At 49.4% G+C, this 16,176-nt stretch overlaps 2 protein-coding genes across 2 annotated transcripts in view; both read right to left on the reverse strand.

Annotated features, from left to right (window-relative positions):
- LOC141104967 (uncharacterized) overlaps positions 1–16,176 on the reverse strand; it is a 62,155-nt gene that overhangs the window by 18,401 nt on the left and 27,578 nt on the right. Inside the window, 1 exon segment of the mRNA XM_073594777.1 lies at positions 10,138–10,142. Coding sequence (XP_073450878.1) covers positions 10,138–10,142 — 5 coding nt within the window.
- Positions 10,931–12,523, reverse strand: LOC141105465 (uncharacterized). Its single transcript, XM_073595317.1, has 5 exons — positions 12,404–12,523; positions 11,838–11,957; positions 11,560–11,757; positions 11,258–11,470; positions 10,931–11,134 (listed from the first exon to the last, which is right to left on the reverse strand). The coding sequence occupies exons 1-5, from the start codon at positions 12,521–12,523 to the stop codon at positions 10,931–10,933; spliced, it is 855 nt and encodes a 284-aa protein (XP_073451418.1).

Consider the following 16,176-nt stretch of genomic DNA (forward strand, 5'->3'; position numbering starts at 1 on the left):
TAACCAACCAAAATGAAGACTGGACTGATCCTGAAGACCACCATCATTGGGTTATTGACTCCTCCCTCATTATCACTTTCTGTTTAGGGTTCCAAAGTTGGAGGATGTTGTCACATTATTATCAACATGTAAAAGTCTGTGCTCCAATCAAATCATCAGATATAAAATGTCCAGCTGGTAGAAAATGGGTGTAACAAAAGAGAATACATATTATGTGTGTACAGTATCTCACAAAAGTGAGTACACCCCTAAGTGAAAATGTCCAAATTGGGCCCAAAGTGTCAATATTTTGTGTGGCCACCATTATTTTCCAGCACTGCCTTAACCCTCTTGGACATGGAGGTCACCAGAGCTTCACAGGTTGTCACTGGAGTCCTCTTCCCCTCCTCCATGATGACATCACAGAGCTGGTGGATGTTAGAGACCTTGCGCTCCTCCACCTTCCATTTGAGGATGTCCCACAGATGATCAATAGGGTTTAGGTCTGGAGACATGCTTGGCCAGTCCATCACCTTTACCCTCAGCTTCTTTAGCAAGGCAGTGGTGGTCTTGGAGGTGTGTTTGGGGTGGTTATCATGTTGGAATACTGCCCTGCGGTCCAGTCTCTGAAGGGAGGGGATCATGCTCTGCTTCAGTATGTCACAGTACATGTTGGCATTCATGGTCCCCTCAATGATCTGTAGCCCCCCAGTGCTGGCAGCACTCATGCAGCCCCAGACCATGACACTCCCACCACCATGCTTGACTGTAGACAAGACACACTTGTCTTTGTCCTCCTCACCTGGTTGCCGCCACACACGCTTGTCACCATCTGAACCAAATAAATTTATCTTGGTCTCATCAGACCACAGGACATGGTTCCAGTAATCCATGTCCTTAGTCTGCTTGTCTTCAGCAAACTGTTTGTGGTCTTTCTTGTACATCATCTTTAGAAGAGGCTTCCTTCTGGGATGACAGCCATGCAGACCAAGTTGGTGCAGGGTGCGGCGTATGGTCTGAGCACTGACAGGCTGACCCCCCACCCCTTCAACCTCTGCAGCAATGCTGGCAGCACTCATACTTCTATTTCCCAAAGACAACCTCTGGATATGACGCTGAGAACGTGACCTCAACTTCTTTGGTGGACCATGGCAAGGCCTGTTCTGAGGGGAACCTGTCCTGTTATACCGCTGTATGGTCTTGGCCACCGTGCTGCAGCTCAGTTTCAGGGTCTTGCCAATCTTCTTATAGCCTAGGCCATCTTTATATAGAGTAAAATTTATTTTTTTTCGGATCCTCAGAGAGTTTTCTTGCCATGAGGTGCCATGTTGTACTTCAACTTCCAGTGACCAGTATGAGAGAGTGAGAGCGATAACACCAAATTTAACACACCTGCTCCCCATTCACACCTGAGACCTTGTAACACTAACGAGTCACATGACACCGGGGGAGGGAAAATGGCTAATTGGGCCCAATTTGGACATTTTCAATTAGGGGTGTACTGACTTTTGTTGCCAGCGGTTTAGACATTAATGGCTGTGTGTTGAGTTATTGTGAGGGGAGAGCAAATTTACACTGTTATACAAGCTGTACACTCACTACTTTACATTGTAGCAAAGTGTCATTTCTTCAGTGTTGTCACATGAAAAGATACAAGAAAAGATTTACACAAATGTCACTGAGGGGTGTACTTACTTTTGTGATACTGTGTATAGCAGTGGGTGGAGGGGAGAGAGGGAAATGCAACCTTTGTGACCCCGGTAGTTTCGCCACTGGTGTCAGTAGATTGTTATTTTTGTTTTTTAATTATTTTTCACAATTTTTGAAGGAGCCTCGTTGGGGGTCTTTGGTGAGATATCGGGGGTCTAAACAGACCTCTGATGTTCCACCTTTGAGACAGAGAAAGGAGACTGAGGACACAGCCCTCCAATCTCTGTCCCTGCAGCCTCAGCTGCACACAATGAATGGACAGGAAGAGCTCTGTACAGAGGCTTCCCCTTCATTCACACACTGAAGCATAGGAAACAGTTATGAATGAACACAGTTTACTATGCTTCAGTTATAAAATGAACAGAATCAGTGATTGGTATGGATCATGGATACTGTCCATTCAGAAAAAGAAGGGGCCGGTAAATTACATATTCCACCGCTTTCCAGTTTCATATTGATTTTCACTTTACATTTTCCACCCCCTGCACATTCGAGTAGAGAGCCCCGCCACAATAGAGGGGCTCATTCAGCTGGCGATTCAACCGGACAGATGCCTGCGGGAGCTGCAGTTGGATCGTTCACAACCCCTCCGACCATCATGGATGCCACCCAAGGTCCCACCTGCTCCGGCACCTGTGCCTACATCCTCCATTGCGGCTGCACCTGAAGGCAAGCCTATGCAGCTTGGCTTGGTCCGCTCCGCTTTAACCCCAGATGAAAGACTTTGCCGCAGACAGACCAACCTTTGTCTCTACTGTGGAAGAAGCCGGACGTTTTCTTTGCAACTGTCCCCGTGAGACCCAGTAAGTCTCCACACCGCAGCCGTATGTACTTCCAAGTCTCTGGACCTTCCCCGACTCCCCTTATTCTCCATGTCTCGTTGCTGGAAGTCGGATCTCCTCTTCCTCCACCTGTAATAGTGGATTCCGGGCCATGCAGTTGCTTCATGGACATTTCTCTGGCAAGAAAACTTTGGATTCCCCACCAAACCAAAAAGCAAAGACTTGACTTCCACCTGGCTGATGGCACCATTCCTAGTTCTGGGCCCGTTACACAAAAGACTCTACCCATACTTACCTTGACCGACTATGGCCATCAAGAGTCTCTCTGCTTCGATGTTCTTTGTTCGCCAATGTTCCTTGTGATCTGGGAATCCCGTGGCTGCGGCCACACAATCCACAGATTGGATTAAAGTTGAGAGCCTTTTCAATTCGATCTTACTGTCCAGTCCGGTTTTATTCCTGAATCCGTGTCTGTCAGCTGCCTTACCGTCTAACTGACTTCCAACACCTGCCAAGATGTTCCTGCAATCCACCGCGATTTTCTGGATGTTTTCGATAAAAAGGAAGCCGAAACATTACCACCTCATCGTCTTACAACTGTACAATCGAGTTGTTATCTGGTGCAGAAATTCCCTTTCCCTTGAGGCTTTACATCAATATATTGGAGGAGAACCTAGAAAAGAGGGTTCATTCATCCTTCATCTTCCCCAGGTGGTGCCGGGATCTTCTTCGTACAAAGACCATACTCTCAGTCCATGTGTGGATTATAGGGAGCTCAAAACCGCTATTTTCTCCCTCTCGTTACCGAGCTTTTTCAGAGATTTCATAAAGCCCAGATCTTTACCAAACTGGACTTACGGGGCGCTTCCAACCTTGTGCGCATCTGGGAGGGAGTTGAGAGGAAGACAGATTTTCATACTCGATTTGAGCACTTCGAATATCTTGTCATGCCTTTTGGACTGTTTGATGCCCCAGCTACCTTCCAACATATTGTAAATGATATTTTTAGAGAATTCCTGGATAACTTCCTGATTCTGCACCTGGATGATATTCTTATAATTTCTGACACCTTGGAGCTTCACAGAATCCACGTTAGAAAAGTTCTGTCCAAACTGAGGAAGCGCGGACTTCATGCAAAAACCAGAGAAGTGTGACTTTGAAAAGAAAACAGCCACACAATTCTTGGGCTTAATCCTCTCCACAGACGGAGTGGCCATGGACCCTCAGAAGGTATCTACTTATCCTACAATGGCCAGCTCTCACCGATAAGGGCATCCAAAGGTTTGTGGGGTTTGCTGGTTTCTATCAAACATTTATTAGAGACTTTTCTAGCATAATTGCCCCCAAATACTCAACTGACTCGTCAACACACTCGTTTTCAGTGGTCCCTGGAAGCCCAAACTTTTTTTTTTGAGGCCTTGTTCACCTCAGCTCCAGTTCTGCAGCACCCAAGATCCAGCTCTGCCCTATGTCTTGGGAGGTTGATGCATCAGAAGTCGCCACAGGGGCTGTCTTGTCCCAACGGCAAGGTCCTCAAGCCTTGCTGGAACCAGTAGATTTCTTTTCCCGGGAAAGATGAGCCAACCCGAAAAGAATTATGGATGTGGGAGATCGGGAGCTATTGGCTATAAAAAGGCAGCACTGGAAGAATGGCCTTATGTGTTAGAAAGAGCAGCTCACCCCCATCATATTCACCGACCACAAGAATCTAGAATATCTTAGGTCTGCCAAGTATCTAAGACCACAGTAGGCTCGATGGGTCTTATTCTTTTCAAGGTTTATGTCGGGGCTGGGCTCAGCCCTTCCTTCTCAGAGCTGGCCACTCAGCTGCCGGCTAATTGCCAGCTCCTATCTCTCCATAATTACTCAGCTGTTGATGATTTCCTGCTCGTCAGCCTTGCCTACTTAAGCCGTCCTGTCCAGAAGATCTCTGCCTTCGCCTTGGTCAACATCACAGAAACTTTCTCCTGCGATCCTGTTCAAGACTTGCTTTGCTGACATCCCTTCTGGCTCCAGATCCTGCTTGCTGTTCCACTACATTGATCCCTGACTTCTGGCTTGGCTGACTATCTGTTCCGGTTACTGAACTTTGGCTATGTTTTGACTACGTTTGTTCTTTTTAATTTTATTATTAAACAAGTGTGATTTAACTGTACTTCTGTCTCGGTCTGATTTCATGGTTTCTGACAGTTTAACTTCTATCTCACGTATCAGTACAAGAATGGGAAGGCAGATGCACTCTTACGCATGTTTCCAGAAACTCCTGAGACTGTCACCCCCAGAAACATTATGTCCCCTCAGAATTTTCTTTCTGATTTAGCCTGATCTAAGGTCAACTCCAGAAGAGACCTCTGCTCAATGCTCAGAATCTGGAGGTCTCTGCACTCAGAAAACAGGAAGGACTCCTGTGGCACAGTGACAAGATTTTTGTATTCAAGGAAGCCAGACTCCAGGTCCTCAAGACTTACCACAACCACCAGCTTGCAAGCCATTTTGAGGTCCATAAGACATCTGAGCTCATTCAGCGATCCTACTGGTGGCCTAACCTGAGGCATGATTGCATGGACTATGCGGGTTCCTGTACAACCTGTATCCGAAATAAAGTTGCATGCAAGCTTGGGGCCTGTTAAGACCATTGCCAGTCCCAGACCACCCTTGGAAGATGTTATCCATGGACTTGATACTGGATTTAATTCTCTCCAAAAGGATTCTTCACTATCCTGGTAGTAGACCGCCTATCAAAGATGGCCCACTTTTTGCCCCTGGTGGGTACTTCTGCCATGAATGCAGCAGACGTCCTTATCAAAGAGGTGGTAAGATCACACGGCCTGCCAAAGAGCATTGCCCCTGACAGAGGAGTGCAATTCACCTCCAGGTTCTGAAGGGCTCTCTGCAAAGCCCTGAATATTGAAGTTTGCCTGTCCTCGGCTTATCATCTGCAGAGTAATGGCCAGACAGGGAGAACAAATCAAACTCTGGAGAAACATCTCCGTTATTTTTCTACATTCCCGCAAGGTGACTGGGTAACTTTGCTTCCTTGTGCCGAGTTTGCATACAATAATTCCATACATACTTCCACCAATCAATCTCCATTCCGGGCGAATTACGGATTCCATCCTTCATTTCTGCCCAACACTGTACTAGAAGCAATCGGTCCCTGCAGTCCAGAACAGGTTAACGTTCATCCAGGAGAATTACCAGGTTCTTCAGGAAACCATGCAAAGGGCGCCGGAAGATTACAAAAAATATATTATGATAATCCAGTTCTGAAGGTTGGTGACAAAGAGTGGCTCTCTATAGCAAGCCTTTGGCCTTCGCGGAAGTTGGGTCCAAGATTTATTGATCCCTTTATAAAGAAGGAAGTTAACCCTGTGGCCTTCAAAACTGTCTTTGCCGAGCTCTTATAAGATCCACCCAGTCTTTCATGTTTCTTTGCTCAAGCCAGCCACTTCTGGATCCAACCTTCACCTCCCATCACAGGTGGGTGAGGAAACAGGAGTTTGAGGAAGAGGCCACCCTGGACTGCCAAAAAAAAAAAAAAAAAAAAAAAAAAAAAAGGGGGAAGACAGGTCCAATACCTCATAAAGTTGAAAGGGTACTCGCCAGCAGGAACCCAGAGAAGAAAGCACCCATGGACATCCCGAGGCTGCCCCTTGGGGGGGGGGGGGTTGACACTGTCAAAGAACAGTTCGCAGAAGAGCTGGCACATGTGCTAATGCCCAATGGAATTGCAGATTGTGGGCATCTAGGCATTCGCCAATGCAAATGCACATGCGCGCGAGGCCGCGGACGTTGGGAAAATTGATGAGCAATCATGCACGCAATGCGTGACAGATCCTGCCGCCCACTGCCCTATTTAAAGCCAGCAGTCTGATCCACAAGTTGCTGGATGACATTCAGCTCCCTGTACGATCCCGAATTCCTGTTTCGGTCATCATTGAATTTCCAGGTACCGACCCCGGCTTGCCTTTGACCTGTCTGGTCTCCATTCCTGGTTTTGACCTTCAGCTTGCTCCATTGATTCCGCTCCTGATCCACCTATGACCTCTGGCTTGCTCTTCTGACTCCGCTGCTGCCTGATTTCCAGTGTATGACCCCCATGGTACTCCTGACTCTGCTTGCTCTCCTACCCCTGGCTGATATCCCATAAAAGATGACTGGCCTGGCTCCTGGCTCTCCCTTCTGCCAGGTCTCATCTGGTACATCTCAGGGACTCCTGCCCAGCAGAGCATCCTGCTCATCCAGCGGACATCTCATCACTTCAGTCTGTCGCAGCCCCCAGCACCTTTGGGCATAGCACTTCCTGTCACCTCCTTCAAGGCTGCCCTGCACTCAGCCACAAGGAAAGCCCTCTCCGCACTTCAGGCCTCCGACCAGCTACGTGACAGTTTCTCACACACAGCCCAGAGCCAGCACTGACAGTTTACCCCCTCCCACATAGACAGGCAAAAAGAGAGAGAAAGCTGGACCTGCTCCTCCTCCTCCTCCCCTCCTGTGTCTGCTACTCTTCCTCCTCCCGCTCCTCCCCTCGTGTCTGCTGCTCCTCCTCCCGCCCCTCCCCTCTCGTGTCTGCTCCTCCTCCCGCCCCTCCCTTCTCGTGTCTGCTCCTCCTCCCGCCCCTCCCTTCTCGTGTCTGCTCCTCCTCCTCCCGCCCCTACCCTCTTGTGTCTACTCCTCCTCCTCCCGCCCCCTCCTCCTGTGTCTGCTCCTCCCCTCTTGTGTCTGCTCCTCCCACACTCCAATCCGCGGCAGTGCTGTGCATCAGAAAAAGGGGATGTGTGGGCAGGAAGATTGAAGCCCAGCAGCCGGATGATGAAAGGTGACGACAGCCGTTGCCTGAGCCTCCATCCTGGGGTGAGCTCACTCACCATCCATCCACTGTGAGTGAGGTCTCCCCCCTCCCTTCTTTCTTCTGCCTCAGAGAGAGTGCACCAAGGTAAGGGGGACTCTGATGTAAGGGGGGCTTTGGTGAGCAGAGACCCTCTTACATCAGAGTTCCTCTTTACACCAGAGTCCACAGCATTCCCCCTTACATCACCCTCCTTCAGGGTTCCCAGCGCACCACTTACAGTAGAGTTCCCCTTTACATTTCCGAGTCCACAGAGACCACCCTTACAGTGTAAGTGGAAAGGGGGGGGAACTCTGTGGACTCTGATGGAAGGGGGGGGGGAAACTCTGTGGACTCTGATGGAGGGGGGGGGGGGGAAACTCTGTGGACTCTGATGGAAGGGGGGGGGGGAACTCTGATGGAAGGGGGGAGGGAACTCTGATGGAAGGGGGGAGGGAACTCTGATGGAAGGGGGGAGGGAACTCTGATGGAAGGGGGGAGGGAACTCTGATGGAAGGGGGGAGGGAACTCTGATGGAAGGGGGGAGGGAACTCTGATGGAAGGGGGGAGGGAACTCTGATGGAAGGGGGGAGGGAACTCTGTGGACTCTGATGGAAGGGGGGAGGGAACTCTGTGGACTCTGATGGAAGGGGGGAGGGAACTCTGTGGACTCTGATGGAAGGGGAAACTCTTGTGAGTAAATCCATATGATTGGAAACTTAATAATCAAATCTATATATAGTGTATACTACATATGTGCGCCGCTAAAGACACTACCCAAGATGGGAGGAAGGGGTCACGCTGCGGAATATGTGAGGGTACCACTGTGGGACCGTAATAAAGAATCCCCGTTATGGGAGTAAAGGCCCCCGGGATCAATGGGAAGGGGGGGGGGGGGGGGGTTAGAGGGCCCTTCATGGTTTCCTGCATCAGGGACAGGAAGTTTCTACTTATGCCTCTGGTCAGGAGTATGTAATGTACAATATAGGAGTATATAGTGTAAGGGGCAGACTGCACTCATTGACTTGAGTCTGAGACTATTCAAACATACATTATATCTAGGGCTGCTGAAATTAATCGCAGCATCGATGCATCGCAAATCGGGTGTCCCCGATGCGGCATCGATGCATGCGACCCGAAAAATCGATGTCTAGCCCCGCCCCCTCCCGGGAGAGCGCTCCGTGCATAAAGCTGTTTTTAGTGTGTGTATATTGCGGTCATGTGATTCTCAGCCGCGCCTCCCTCCTCTCAGTCTCTCCTGGTGTCAGCTCCGCCCACTGACTGGAGCTATCAGGTCAGAAGAGAGGCGGGCGGGGCTGACATCAGGAGAGACGTGAGAGGAGGGAGGCACGGCTGAGAGTCACATGACCGGAATATACACACACTAAAAACAACTTTATGCACCGAGCGCTCTCCCGGGAGAATTCACTGCTGGAGATGCTGACCTGAGAACCTGACCTGACCGGGAACACCGGCCGCACGAATGGAGATCGGGGGGGAGATGGTGAGCAGGCAGATCGCCCACCGGCAGAGCAGCATGTAAGTGGGGAGGGGGAGGGGGGGCGCTGTGACACAAGTCCATATCATAGAATTGTCATCTCCTGTGCCATGTCCAAAGTGTCTGATCATCTCCTGTGCCATGTCCAAAGTGTCTGACCATCTCCTGTGCCATGTCCAAAGTGTCTGACCATCTCCTGTGCCATGTCCCCAGTGTCTGACCATCTCCTGTGCCATGTCCCCAGTGTCTGACCATCTCCTGTGCCATGTCCAAAGTGTCTGACCATCTCCTGTGCCATGTCCTCAGTGTCTGACCATCTCCTGTGCCATGTCCAAAGTGTCTGACCATCTCCTGTGCCATGTCCAAAGTGTCTGACCATCTCCTGTGCCATGTCCAAAGTGTCTGACCATCTCCTGTGCCATGTCCAAAGTGTCTGACCATCTCCTGTGCCATGTCCCCAGTGTCTGACCATCTCCTGTGCCATGTCCCCAGTGTCTGACCATCTCCTGTGCCATGTCCCCAGTCTGTGACCAACTCCTGTGCCATGTCCCCAGTCTGTGACCATCTCCTGTGCCATGTCCCCAGTCTGTGACCATCTCCTGTGCCATGTCCCCAGTCTGTGACCATCTCCTGTGCCATGTCCGCAGTCTCTGATCATCTCCTGTAGCATGTCCGCAGTCTCTGATCATCTCCTGTAGCATGTCCGCAGTCTCTGACCATCTCCTGTAGCATGTCCGCAGTCTCTGACCATCTCCTGTAGCATGTCCGCAGTCTCTGATCATCTCCTGTAGCATGTCCGCAGTCTCTGATCATCTCCTGTAGCATGTCCGCAGTCTCTGATCATCTCCTGTAGCATGTCCGCAGTCTCTGATCATCTCCTGTAGCATGTCCGCAGTCTCTGATCATCTCCTGTAGCATGTCCGCAGTCTCTGATCATCTCCTGTAGCATGTCCGCAGTCTCTGATCATCTCCTGTAGTCATTTGGGGGCAGTCTGGAGCTCCTCTTTAAGTTGTCTGCACTGTTTACACTTTGCTACATGCAAGGAGTGTTGTCTTTTTTTTAAGAACAGATAAAATTTAAAAAATGGAGTTCTTCTGACTACTTAAATTTTTTGGATGAAAACCGCGCGCAGTAATCGTGATGCATCGTTAATCGTGGACCTGATAATCGTAATCGAATCGAATCGTGAGGCCAGTGAAGATGCGCACCCCTAATTATATCACCAAAAGTATTGGGACGCCTGCCTTTGGACACACATGAAGCTTAATGACATCCCAGTCTTAGTCCGGAGGGTTCAATATTGAGTTGGCCCCGCCCTTCGCAGCTATAACAGCTTCACCTCTTCTGGGAAGGCTGTCCACAAGGTTTAGGAGGGTGTCTATGGGAATGTTTGACCATTCTTCCAGGAGAGCATTTGTGAGGTCAGGCAATGATGTTGGATGAGAAGGTCGGGCTCGCAGCCTCCGCTCTAATTTATCCCAAAGGTGTTCTATTGGGATGAGGTCAGGACTCTGTGCAGGTCAATCAATTTCCTCCACCCAAAACTCGCTCACCCATGTCTTTATGGACCTTACTTTGTGCACTGGTGGGCAGTCATGTTGGAACTGGAAGGGGCCGTCCCCAAACTATTCCCACAATGTTAGGAGCATGAAATTGTCCAAAATGTCTTGGTATGCTGATGTCTTAAGAGTTCCCTTCTCTGGAACTAAGGGGCCAAGCCCAACCCCTGAAAAACAACCCCCCACACCATAATCCCCCCCTCCACCAAATGATTTGGACCAAAGCAAGGTCCATAAAGATATAGTATCCCTCCACCCGGCACAGCCAGCAGACAACAGAGCAAGTAACCCCGGGAGAATTGTTCTGTCAGAGATCTTGCTAGACCTGGGCATGGGGCAGAAGACCCAAGGTACATACCCCAGGTGCCTAGGTCAAGTAAACCCTATGGTGAAAATCAACATTTTGCTGCCAGCTGAACCCCAGAATCTCCATAAATCCAGTCTAGATACATAAATTGTGTCTGCAGCACAGAGAAGGAAGATTATCCGAGAGAAATACAGGAATACAGGACGGGGAACACAGCTCAGGAAAGTGACCAGGGGATTACAGGCTGATATCACCCAGTCCTCACCCTACTCTGGACCAATCAGCGAGCAGTATGGGTGGAGGAATGGATTTAGTGTTAATGACCCACCTGTGCTGATCTCTGTAGGAGTGTCCTCCTCTATAAATGTCCCCGTTATTCCATCCTCCTCCATAGACTGCTGATCATCCCTCACAGACCTCTCTTCTTCTTCTGCTTTAACCTCAACTTTTATATACATCAGATCTTCACCCTAAACCAAGAGCATGAGAAAAAAATATCGTCTCTAAAATAGGTTTATAATTGTGACGTCACATAAAAAAATTCCACAAATTGCCTCCACCAATCCATGTTCTACGAGCTCCATCCCACCAACCTTGTAACAGTGAGAGATGGTGTGACCTTCCTGTGTGGAATCCCGGGAATACAGAGGACGGGGACATCTCTCTGGTGGGGTTCTGTAGCTGGGTGACTCCACCATGGTGTCCTGGTACAGATCTTTGTGTTCTTCCTCCATCACCCCATCCTCATCATCCTCCTCTTTTATCTCTTCTTTAACCTCAACTTTAGAATCTCTCAGGTTTCCACTCTGAATATATAATAAAAATGACATCAATGGTAACAATGCAGATAATGTACAGATCCTAATGATACTATCAGTGATTGTTCCTCATCTACCTGATGATGGTGAGGGATGGTGTGATCTTCCTGTGTGGAATCCCGGGAATACAGAGGACGGGGACATCTCTCTGGTGGGTTCCTGGTATTAGGTGGCTCCATCATATCCTTGTGTCCTTCTGAAAACTCCTCCATCACTCCATACTCCTCATCCTCCTCTTCTTTAACAACAATATTATAATCTCCGAGGTTTCCACTCTGAATAATTAATAAAACATTCATTGTAACAAACATGCTTGTGTATAAATCATAACTACCAATAATTGTTCCTCATCTACCTGATGATGGTGAGGGATGGTGTGATCTTCCTGTGTGGAATCCCGGGAATACAGAGGACGGGGACATCTCTCTGGTGGGTTCCCATTACTGGATCCATCTGTAGGAAACACACACACTGACTGAATACATTGTTTCTATGTGTTTATCAGATGATGGGGGATCTAGGTGGACCCTCCGTACTGCTCTCTCCTTTACAATAAAGTCTCCTCTTACCCGGTGATGTGAGGGGCGGCTGATTGTCCATCATGACGTCCTTGTAGAGATCCTTGTGTCCTTCTAAATACTCCCACTCCTCCATGGAGAAATAGACAGTGACATCCTGACACCTTATAGGAACCTGACACACACAATGATACAGTCACCATCCAGACACATCCCTTGTGTTGAACCTTCACAGACATCAGGAATAGTTGTTTCCTCTTCCATAAGGCCTCGGGCACACTGGGCGTTATAAAAAAACGTCAGTAACGTTAGCTGAAGAGCGAGTTTTGCAGTGGTTTTTTTTTTTTTAGCTGTTTTCAGTGTAAGGCCGGGTTCACATATGTGGGGGCCGCAGGGTTAGTACCTGGGGTCTGGTGCGTGTCTCTTCACCCGTACAGGTGGGAATCAGGTCCGAATTGTTGCCTGAATTCGGACCCAAAACACGCACAGGACCCTTTGAGAGCCGGTGACGCTCGCACGTCATGCGAATTGGATGTGGGGACACCCGCATTCAATAAGCATATGTGTGAATCCGGCCTTAGAGTGTTTTTTATTTAAGCTGAAAAACTCCTCTTTTGGGGTTTTATTCTTGCTAGAAAACGCCCCCGGGAAATAAAATAAATAAATAAAATACAATGGCTGCTAACAGCCTATGTGTGATTGGGCTCATAGGATTACATGCTGGGGAGTTTACTGACTGCAGAAAAAACCCGGAAGCCAAAAACAGCTGCTGTAACAACGTCCCGTGTACACGAGGCCGAACGATTATAGAATCAAACATACGTATTATAAATCTACCTCTGCATAAAACCCCGAACCCGTATTAAACTATAACCCGTTAGTATAGACCGATGAGGTGAGAAGACAATTGGTGGGAAAGGTGACACATCTCTAAAATGAAGAGAATGTCCCGGCCCTATAAGTGGGGGGAATGTTCTGACCCTGAAGATCATCTGCAGAAAGAAAAACCTTCAGAGGAAAGAGGTGGGTCCTCTGAGAATGGATGGATGAGTCAAAATTGGTGGAACAAACGATACATCTCCAAAATGAAGAGAATGTTGCAGCCCCGTAAGTGGGGGAATGTTCTGACCCTGAGGGGGTTCATTTAGGTCTCCACACTATATATTATTATTCTTCTTCAGGATTTATGTAGCGTCAACAGTTTACGCAATGCTTTACAGTATGAAAGGGTGACAATTAAGTAACAATACAATAAAATAAAATACAAGAGGATTAAGGGGGCCCCGTTCAGAAGAGCTTACAATCTAATAGGGTGGGGCGGGTGGTACAAAAGGTTGTAACTGTGGGGAATGAACTGATGAAAGTGGTAGAAGATTAGTTGGAGACGTGAGTTTTCAGAGATCGCCTGAAGGTAGCAAGAGTAGGGGATAGGCGGACCGGAGGAGGTAGCGCATTCCAGAGGATGTGAGAGGCTCTGGAGAAATCCTGGAGACCAACATTGGAGGAGGAGATGAGAGAGCTTGAGAGTAGGAGGTCTTGAGAAGAGCGGAGAGGACGATTTGGGTGATATTTGGCGATATGATTGGTGATGTAGCTCGGGGCTGGAGGTATGAATGGCTTTGTATGTTGTGGTTAGTATTTCAAATTTAATTTGCTGGGCTATGGGAAAGCCAGTGGAGGGATTGGCAGAGAGGGGTGGAGGACACTGAATGGAGACCAGTGGAGGGAATGGCAGAGAGGGGTGGAGGACACTGAATGGAGACCAGTGGAAGGATTGGTAGAAAGGGGTGGAGGACACTGAATGGAGACCAGTAGAGGGATTGGCAGAGAGTCGTGGAGGACACTGAATGGAGGCCAGTGGAGGGATTGGTAGAGAGAGGTGGAGGACACTGAATGGAGGCCAGTGGAGGGATTGGTAGAGAGAGGTGGAGGACACTGAATGGAGGTCAGTGGAGGGATTGGCAGAGAGGGGTGGAGGACACTGAATGGAGGTCAGTGGAGGGATTGGCAGAGAGGGGTGGAGGGCACTGAATGGAGGTCAGTGGAGGGATTGGTAGAGAGGGGTGGAGGACACTGAATGGAGGTCAGTGGAGGGATTGGTAGAGAGGGGTGGAGGACACTGAATGGAAGTCAGTGGAAGGATTGGCAGAGAGGGGTGGAGGACACTGAATGGAAGTCAGTGGAAGGATTGGTAGAGAGGGGTGGAGGACACTGAATGGAGGTCAGTGGAGAGATTGGTAGAGAGGGGTGGAGGACACTGAATGGAGGTCAGTGGAGGGATTGGTAGAGAGGGGTGGAGGACACTGAATGGAGGTCAGTGGAGGGATTGATAGAGAGGGGTGGAGGACACTGAATGGAAGTCAGTGGAAGGATTGGCAGAGAGGGGTGGAGGACACTGAATGGAAGTCAGTGGAAGGATTGGTAGAGAGGGGTGGAGGACACTGAATGGAGACCAGTGGAGAGATTGGTAGAGAGGGGTGGAGGACACTGAATGGAGGTCAGTGGAGAGATTGGTAGAGAGGGGTGGAGGACACTGAATGGAGGTCAGTGGAAGTATTGGTAGAGAGGGGTGGAGGACACTGAATGGAGGTCAGTGGAGAGATTGGTAGAGAGGGGTGGAGGACACTGAATGGAAGTCAGTGGAAGGATTGGCAGAGAGGGGTGGAGGACACTGAATGGAGGTCAGTGGAGAGATTGGTAGAGAGGGGTGGAGGACACTGAATGGAGGTCAGTGGAGGGATTGGTAGAGAGGGGTGGAGGACACTGAATGGAGGTCAGTGGAGGGATTGATAGAGAGGGGTGGAGGACACTGAATGGAGACCAGTGGAGGGATTGGCAGAGAGGGGTGGAGGACACTGAATGGAAGTCAGTGGAAGGATTGGCAGAGAGGGGTGGAGGACACTGAATGGAGACCAGTGGAGGGATTGGTAGAGAGGGGTGGAGGACACTGAATGGAAGTCAGTGGAAGGATTGGCAGAGAGGGGTGGAGGACACTGAATGGAGACCAGTGGAGAGATTGGTAGAGAGGGGTGGAGGACACTGAATGGAGACCAGTGGAGGGATTGGTAGAGAGGGGTGGAGGACACTGAATGGAAGTCAGTAGAAGGATTGGTAGAGAGGGGTGGAGGACACTGAATGGAGGTCAGTGGAGAGATTGGTAGAGAGGGGTGGAGGACACTGAATGGAGGTCAGTGGAGGGATTGGTAGAGAGGGGTGGAGGACACTGAATGGAGACCAGTGGAGGGATTGGTAGAGAGGGGTGGAGGACACTGAATGGAGACCAGTGGAGGGATTAACAGAGAGGGGTGGAGGACACTGAATGGAGACCAGTGGAGGGATTGGCAGAGAGGGGTGGAGGTCACTGAATGGAGACCAGTGGAGGGATTGGTAGAGAGAGGTGGAGGACACTGAATGGAGACCAGTGGAGGGATTGGCAGAGAGGGGTGGAGGACACTGAATGGAGACCAGTGGAGGGATTGGTAGAGAGGGGTGGAGGACACTGAATGGAGACCAGTGGAGGGATTGGTAGAGAGGGGTGGAGGACACTGAATGGAGACCAGTGGAGGGATTGGTAGAGAGGGGTGGAGGACACTGAATGGAGGTCAGTGGAGGGATTGGTAGAGAGGGGTGGAGGACACTGAATGGAGGTCAGTGGAAGGATTGGTAGAGAGGGGTGGAGGACACTGAGTAGTTGGTAAGGTGGATAAGTCTGGCAGCAGCATTCATGATGCAGGAAGAGGGGAGGGGCCTATGGAGAGGTTGGCCAATGAGGAGAGAGTTACAATAGTCAAGGTGAGAGATAACGAGGATTTGACGAGGGAGTGAATGAGGAATTTGGTGGTTTCGTAAGTTCATTTTAGAGATGTTATGGAGGTGAAGTCTACAAACTTTTGACAACGATTGGATTTGGGGCTGAAAGGAGAGGTCAGAGTCCAGGAATACACCGAGTACCCTGGTATGAGGGGAGGGATTGATGGTTGCATTATTGATTTTGATGGAAAAGCCATGTTGGTGGAGATATTACCAGCTTGATTTATATGTGTGTGTCATCATCTGCTGGAGATAAAAGACATCACAGTGACTATGGAGGAAGAGGACGGACATTACGGGGGGTTACTGGGTGTAAATAGAAAATAAGATCTTATTACCTTCTCTACTGCCAATTTCAGCAATGTC

Source organism: Aquarana catesbeiana, linkage group LG08 (genome assembly GCF_042186555.1).
Source record: "Aquarana catesbeiana isolate 2022-GZ linkage group LG08, ASM4218655v1, whole genome shotgun sequence".
NCBI classification, from domain to species: Eukaryota; Metazoa; Chordata; class Amphibia; order Anura; family Ranidae; genus Aquarana; species Aquarana catesbeiana.